This window comes from Nicotiana tabacum, chromosome 8, assembly GCF_000715075.1.
Source record: "Nicotiana tabacum cultivar K326 chromosome 8, ASM71507v2, whole genome shotgun sequence".
In the NCBI taxonomy this organism is placed as follows: Eukaryota; Viridiplantae; Streptophyta; class Magnoliopsida; order Solanales; family Solanaceae; genus Nicotiana; species Nicotiana tabacum.
The window spans coordinates 206,927,456-206,935,138 of NC_134087.1; the positions used below are offsets into that span (position 1 = coordinate 206,927,456).

The 7,683-nt window shown below is 37.8% G+C and overlaps 1 protein-coding gene across 1 annotated transcript; it reads right to left on the minus strand.

Annotated features, from left to right (window-relative positions):
• Positions 1-250: 250 nt before the first annotated feature.
• On the minus strand, positions 251-1,826 carry LOC107806914 (uncharacterized). The gene is made up of 4 exons (XM_016631188.2): positions 1,766-1,826; positions 969-1,311; positions 541-611; positions 251-455 (listed from the first exon to the last, which is right to left on the minus strand). The coding sequence occupies exons 2-4, from the start codon at positions 1,298-1,300 to the stop codon at positions 424-426; spliced, it is 435 nt and encodes a 144-aa protein (XP_016486674.1). The 5' UTR covers positions 1,301-1,311; positions 1,766-1,826; the 3' UTR covers positions 251-423.
• Between the last annotated feature and the right edge of the window lie 5,857 nt (positions 1,827-7,683).

Consider the following 7,683-nt stretch of genomic DNA (forward strand, 5'->3'; position numbering starts at 1 on the left):
CTAAGCCACAGTAAACAACACTGAATTTAGGATTTAGAGTCAGCAGGTTTGGTTCTTTATATATGTACTTTGTTTTATTCTTTTCGTACATGTATAAGGTTCGATCCTACTCTAGCACTGTCTTCCATAGTGATTGTAAGGCTAAATAATATTATTCATCGGACCACCCCTACAAAAACAGTTGTTGAAACTTGAAAGACAGAGAGAGTTCAAAATCTGAAGGGATTTCATTCATCGAACACTTTGCACAGTTACAATGCAGTTAGAACTATAAACCCTTCTTTGAACAATTAACTACAAGGAAGTGCTACTGAAAACTGTTGAAAAAGGAAGAAAAGAAAAACTAAAAGGAAAATGAGAAGGGACATTGAAGATTATGAGATCTGGTAAATCTTCAGTAATAACTTCATGTCGCCGCATCCCTCAATATAGGTTACTTTCTCTCAGATCACCTCCTGAAAAACAGAGAAATGAACAAGATGTTAGTAGATAAAAAATGGTGTTGGAAAGTAAAATGTCGATTGTGCAGTATCAGCTCACCAAAATCCCTAGGTGTCTTGCACTTGTAACATTCTGCTCTGCTGGCATAGTTGTGCACACCACATCCTAATCTGTCAAACAACAAGGCAGTTATTTCAGTTAAAATCCCAAAGATAGTAAAAGAAGGAGAGTTCTGGCAGGCTATCAGTCAGCGTAAAACTAGTCAATCTTACGGTGAATCCTCAGTTAAGATGCCTTGGATAATATTTGTTTGAAATAAGTTTAAATGCAGTGACATGATCAGTGAATATTCATATAGCCGGCCTCAACTTGTTTCGGATTGAGGCATAAGTTTTATTGTTGTTGCTGCAATATTGGGCAGAGATGAGTCTAAATTGGGCGACATAAAAAATGAAGTAAATGTAGCCGGCACTGACTTGTTTGGAATTGAGACGTAGTTGTTGTTATTGAAGTAAATGTGAACTAACCTGCTGCAAATCCAATCACCACTCTTCCAACCAGGAACAGAACTTGCATCATATCCATAACCGGCTGATGCCATCATTCCTGCTCCGATACCATAATAATCGCTTTTTAATGCACCACATCTATAGCAGTTTGTTCGACTCGCATAGTTGTGAGAACCACAGTTCATTGCACTGCAATACCAATCTCCAGCTAAGACTTCTGTTTTGTTTAGTCCATACATGGCAACATCAGCCGACGTTGCATATTTAGGGCAGCTGCATCGTTGGCATGCATCCCTTTTCTTGAAATTTATGTGTTGGCATGCAGCACACATCCAATCTCCACTGCTCATTTTATGTTTACCTAAAAGTGAACATGAAAAGATGATGAGAACAAATTTTCATATGGGAAGTAAAATAGGGGCCATTGTAAGAGGCATGAAAAAACAACCGACAAATCTTATTACTCCCTCCGTTCCAATTTATGTGAACCTGTTTGACTGGGCACGGAGTTTAAGAAAAAATGAAGACTTTTGAAATTTGCGGTCCTAAATAAGTTAAAAAGGGGCCAGAGTATTTGTATGGTTATAAAAACTTCTCATTAAGGGTAGAGTTGTAAGTTTATAATAAATTGTTTCCAAATTTAGAAAGGGTTCATTCTTTTTGGAACGGACCAAAAAGGAAATAGATTCTCATAAATTGGAACGGATGAAGTATTGTTTATCCATCTTTGAGGCCTCATTCTATAAAATGGTTACAGTTCCAATTTTAGATAATGAAATGAAATGCAGAAGGAAAATAAATCATCGATGCCTCACCTTGTGAAGAACTGAGCGTCTCAACTAGACGTAAACTTGAAGCTCAAGAAATGGTTTGCTGCAGGTAGTAATTTTGATGAATGGTTTGAGGAGGTTTATATAGTTGGAAGAACTCATTGTTTGGGCCCCAAACTGTCCTTTTTGATCTGTTGTGAGCTTCAGACAGTTTCCTTAAATGGGATTCCAAAAGATAGCGTAAATTTTCTAAAAAATTATTGGATAAATGTCCTACTTTATTCCTTCTTGACTGTAGAGGTATGGCTCTCTAAAGTTTTCAACTGTCATATTCATGCATGTGAATCAATTAAATTCTTGAAGAAGTCCAGTAATGCCCCTCCTTACCCGTTCGATGGTCCATTATTCTACTAAAAGGAGCTTCTCAAAATATTATTCTTTGTTCTGTATCCATTTCGTGTAAGCATAAACTATAATTCTACCAGGATCTTGAACATGATAATCATGTAATTGTCATAGAAAACATACCTGAAGCGGAATCCATTATCTTGAAGAGGAAGCGTTAATCGGTAAATTGGTTTCTCACCCCTTGCCCTAACTTTACGTTACTGCCGCCTTTAATGATGGAAGAAAGAAAAATAAACCTAATGAGTGGGGAGAAGACCAATTTATAGAGGTTTTTATTTTATATGGTACGCCCATCAAGTAACTGATCGAACGGATGAGATTTGCTCATTAATTAAATATTAATTATGGGCTTTAAACTTATTGGGCCACCAATAAATTAACGTAAGAAAATCTTACATTCTCCCACTTGGCCCAATAATCACATAATGTTAATATTTATTATAGGAACATTAATTGCGCATAAACAAATCTCTTATATAATGTCCATCATAAATACCATAATACGGTAAACTACTAAATGTGAGTTATGGCGGTTATATATAATTTGTCTACATACTCCCTTCCATATACTACAACATTAGCAACTCATCGTACCAGGTCCATAAGCTATAAAATATTATGGTCCACAATAATATTTCATTGAGACTTATCCTGTAATATCTCAATATAATAATGTGTACACCATTATGAGAAACAGGAAATCACTAATGTATATCAGAAACACATAAATGAGCTAAGAGTGTCAAAACATCATAAATATATCAGTCATAAATACAGCCAAGACTCATTCTATGTACATGTTCTTTAAATATATTTGGCTGTAAATCTTTCGTTAATGGATCTCCAATCATGAGATATGTTCTAATATGCTCAAGTGTCACTCTTTGTTTCTGAACTTCTTCCTTGACGGTAAAGTACTTTAATTCCATATGCTTGGCACCTTTGGAGTACTTATCGTTCTTGGAGAAGAACACTACTGCAGAATTATCACAGTAAATTTTCAACGGCTTGGTAATGGTGTCGACAACCCCAAGTCCTGAAATAAAGTTTCGCAACCATAATGCATGAATTGTGGCTTCAAAACATGCCACAAATTCTACTTCTATCGCGGATGTAGCAATGACAGACTGTTTGGCACTCTTCCACGATATTGCTTCTTCAGCTAATTGGAACAAATAACCAAACGTGGATTTTCTAGTGTCAATACATCCAGCGAAATCTAAATCCGAGTATCCAACAACTTCTAAATGCGTGGACCTCCAATACATGAGCATGTAATCCTTCGTTCCTTTCAGGTACCTCAAAACTTTCTTTTCAGCTTTCCAATGATCAATTCCTGGATTACTCTAATATCTTCCCAACATTCAGACCACAAAACTAATATCTGGGCTTGTGCAAGTCTGAGCATACATCACACTACCAACAATAGAAGAGTAAGGAATTGATTTCATTTCTTTCGCTCTACATCATTCTTAGGGCATTGCATGAGATTAAATTTGTCCCCTTTTTGAATTGGAACAATTCCTGCTGAACAATTGTTCATATTGAATCTCTCTAGAATTTTTTCGATATAGCCTTTCTGAGACAATCCCAATAATCCTTGTGATCTATCACGGAATATTTCTATTCCTATCACATAGGATGTCTCACCCATATCTTTCATTTCAAAATTCTTAGAGAGAAAATCTTTAGTCTCACGCAATATGCCTAAATCATTAGCAGCAAGTAGAATGTCATCAACATATAAGACTTAAAACATAAACTTGCTCCCACTGATCTTTTGGTATATACACCGATCAACAGTATTTTCCATAAATCCAAAAGATGTTATGGTATCATTAAACATATATACCATTGTTGCGAGGCTTGTTTAAGTCCATATATTGACTTTTTCAGTTTACATACCATTTTTGACCTTTTCCTTCAGTTTCGAAACCCTCTGGTTGGTCCATATAAACTTCCTCCTCGAGATTTCTTAACGAGTATTTCTCTGAGACCGGTGAAAAGGTCTCTTTATAATCAATGCCTCCTTTCTGAGTATAACCCTTGGCAATAAGTCTGGCTTTGTATCCTCAATATTGCCATTTAAATCGCATTTGGTCTTAAAGACCCATCTACACCCGATTCTTTTAGAACTTTTTGGCAATTCAACAAGATCTCAGATTTCATTGTATTCCATGGATTTTAATTCTTCCTTCATGGCATCAATCCATTTGTCAGACTCATTACTTTCTATGGCTTGTGAAAATGAAATTGGATCCTTTAAGACCAATGTCAAAATCTGGCTCTTGTAAATAAACCACATAATCATCCGAAATAGCCTATTTTCTAACTCTTTGAGATTTTCTCAATGGCATTTCTTGTGGTTCATTTGTGTCAGATATTTGTGACTTAGTGTTACAACCCATATCCACATGTATTAGTTCATGCCATATATTAGTTAACATAAATCCAAGAAGGAATTATCTTTTAGATGATAAGAAGTCAATCCTATTGGTCTTAAGTGATACAAGAGTGTATAAGGGTGATTAACCAGTATTAGAAGTTAAACGAATCAAGGATGTTGTAACTCGTATTTTCAGGTAATCTAGCGGTGCTTAATACACTCAAGAGGTCATTTATTAAGGTATTTTAATCATATAATATCCGTATCATAAGTCTTGAAGTCAAACGAGTTATGAAACAAAAGTCGACAAAAGTTGTCGCAACTTAGGTTCATAATTTTACTTAAACATTAGGTCAAATGTTTCTAATCTTTCCTCATAATTTACAAGGAATTACGGGGTGATCAACCAACCAAATTAAAGATCTATGAGTCTAATTTCCAACGCATTAAACCGTTCATCGATACGATCTCGGAGTAGAGAGATATTCGCGTTTTCGCGAGACTGCGCCAAGCACCTCTCTATGGGGCCCACTAAGTCGGTTTAAGATATTTGGGCCTATATAGGATGACTCCAACCCGTTTTAAGTCATTTCTTCTCACTATTTTCAGACCTTAGAACCCTAGTAACATCCTCTCAAGGTTCTCTCAAGATTCAAGACCCAAAAAAGGGCAAACAACACAAATCAAGTGTCGGGAATTCCGTGGCGCTAGTAAGTCTCTTGTTCTTCTTGTTGTTGCTCATTTTTGTGTCGTTCTAGCTCGTGTGGGAGGTTGTTTTAAAGGGTTTATGTTATGTAAATACTCCCTCATGTTCTTAATATCAATACTAGGTGATTTCAAGCCTTCTAAAGTGATTCTACTGCCGAAAAACACTAATTGATCGCTAGTTTCGCTTTTTTGTTGTTGTGGCAGCATTGGAGGGATATTTCATGGAATTTAAGGTCAAATTGGAGTTTTTATTTCTGTATAAAGGTAAGGAACCTCTTAATCTATATGTATTTAAGATTATCCAAGTTGCAGCTAAGCCATTGAAGCTAGAACTTGTGAAATATATATCGAAAGGCTTGGAAGTAATGTTATTGTTTTGTGGACTGTTTTGCGTTGTTGTTGGACTGCGTATTTTACTACTATCTTGTGGAGTTTTGGAGGAGGAAGGGTGTGGAAAAACACCATATATATGTAGGGTTATGGGCTGATAGTTATTCGTAACATTTCCAGGTTGTTTGACACGACTACGGTGGTCGTTGTATGTATGGAGTGATTAGGCTGTGTGTGGACTATTTTGGGAGGCTCAATATGTTTGTTATTGATGTTGTTTGGGCTGTTTGGTGATTGTTTTGAATGGTGTGAGGTCATATATATAGGGGAGGTGCTGTCCGTTTCATCGTAAAATAGGTTGTGGTCGATACATAATAGTTATGTCGCTTAAATGATAACGATAGTATCGTTTCTCTTATTGTAGACTAAGGAGTTTTGACAATTGCATAGCTTGAGATTGGGGCAGTATATACAAGGTATGTGAGGCTATCCCTTTCCTTCTTTTGCATGACTCCGATTGTACATAATGTAATGAACGAGCTTCCAAAGATACTCTACTCTTAGAAGCTAGCAGTACTTACATTGTTTTCCCTCTTATGGAGCGATTGATGTTAATGTTGCTTCTCTTAGTCTTATGTTATCAATGTTGTTGGTACTTCCTGATTCTTATAAGGTTCATAGTGAAGAGTTAGTCCTAATAACGTGTACAGAGGATACCGACCTTACGTCACTCCGAAAGGTTTAGAATGTGATTCCATGAGTCAAGCATGCATTATATATATGCATCTATTTTACTCTACCGAGCCACGCTATAGTTGGCCGGGTACGGCACCTATTGTGCAACCACTGATCAGTTGGGTTTTACCGAGCTCCACGTGGCCGGGTACGATTCTACCGAGCCTATTATGGCCGGGTACGATATGATGATGATGATGCCCACAGAGGCGAATGCTTTAAAGGTTTATGTATTTATACATATGTATCATGCATTTCATATAAGTAGCCCTCAGAGGTACTAAGATGTTACAGGTTGTATATTCTCTATCCTTGCTTACATTACTGATCGTATTTATGGTTCCTTGCCTTACATACTCAGTACTTTATTCGTACTGACGTCCTTTTATTTGTGGACGCTGCATGTCGTGCTGCAGGTCCTGATAGACAGGCAGGTGCAGCTCCCCCACCACAGAAGACTATCCAGTTCAGCGGTGATTGGCGAGATCCCTTCTCCGGACTTGCCTTGGTCTTGGTATGCAATTTTTGTTATAGATATTATGGGTATGTCGGGGCCCTGTTCCGGCTATGTTGCAACACTTATGTTCTTTTAGAGGCTCATAGACAGGTGTCGGCTCATGTATAGTTTGGTATGCCTTGTCGGCTAGTTTTTGTTGTATAGTCTTTCATAGTAGCGTGGTAGCTCATACCTTATATGTAGTTTCTTGATTGTCTGGTCATCCCCTGCTATGTATGTTCATGCCGTCATATTTTATTGCTGGTTGTCCATGATCTAGGTCTACCATTTATATTGATCTCTTTAGCCTTAAAAGATAATAATGAAGGTTAGATGAAATGTACGTTGGTGCTCGGCAAGTGTGGTCGGGTGCTAGTCATGGCCCTTCAGTTTGGGTCATGACAAACTTGGTATCAGAGCAAGTCTGTCCTAGGGGTTGTCTATGAGCCGTGTCTAGTAGAGTCTTGATTATGGATGTGTAGCGCGCCACATTTATAATCAGGAGGCTACATGACATCTAGGGTTGTTACCTTCTTCCTGAATCTAGATCGTGCGTAGAGTTGAGTCGTAAGTGTTTGTCTCTAATATTCACCTTGTTTTTTTCAGTGATGCCTTCGACTAGGAAGCAAACGATTAGTAGACGGCTTGATACAGCAGCGGGAGAGGGTACCAGTCAGGTGCCCCAAGTCAGAGCAGGACAAAGTGAGGCTCAAAGTGAGATGCCCTCTCATACCTCATCTACTCCATCTCCTCCAGAGGATATTAGAAGGCACCCAGCGCCTCCAGTTCCTCCGTCTGGCACTCCAGACCAGGATATGCAGAGTGCTTTGCAGTTATTGACTAGCTTGGTAGCTGCTCAGGATCAGAGGTAGAATACAGGTGCTGCTGAGAAACCAGTTA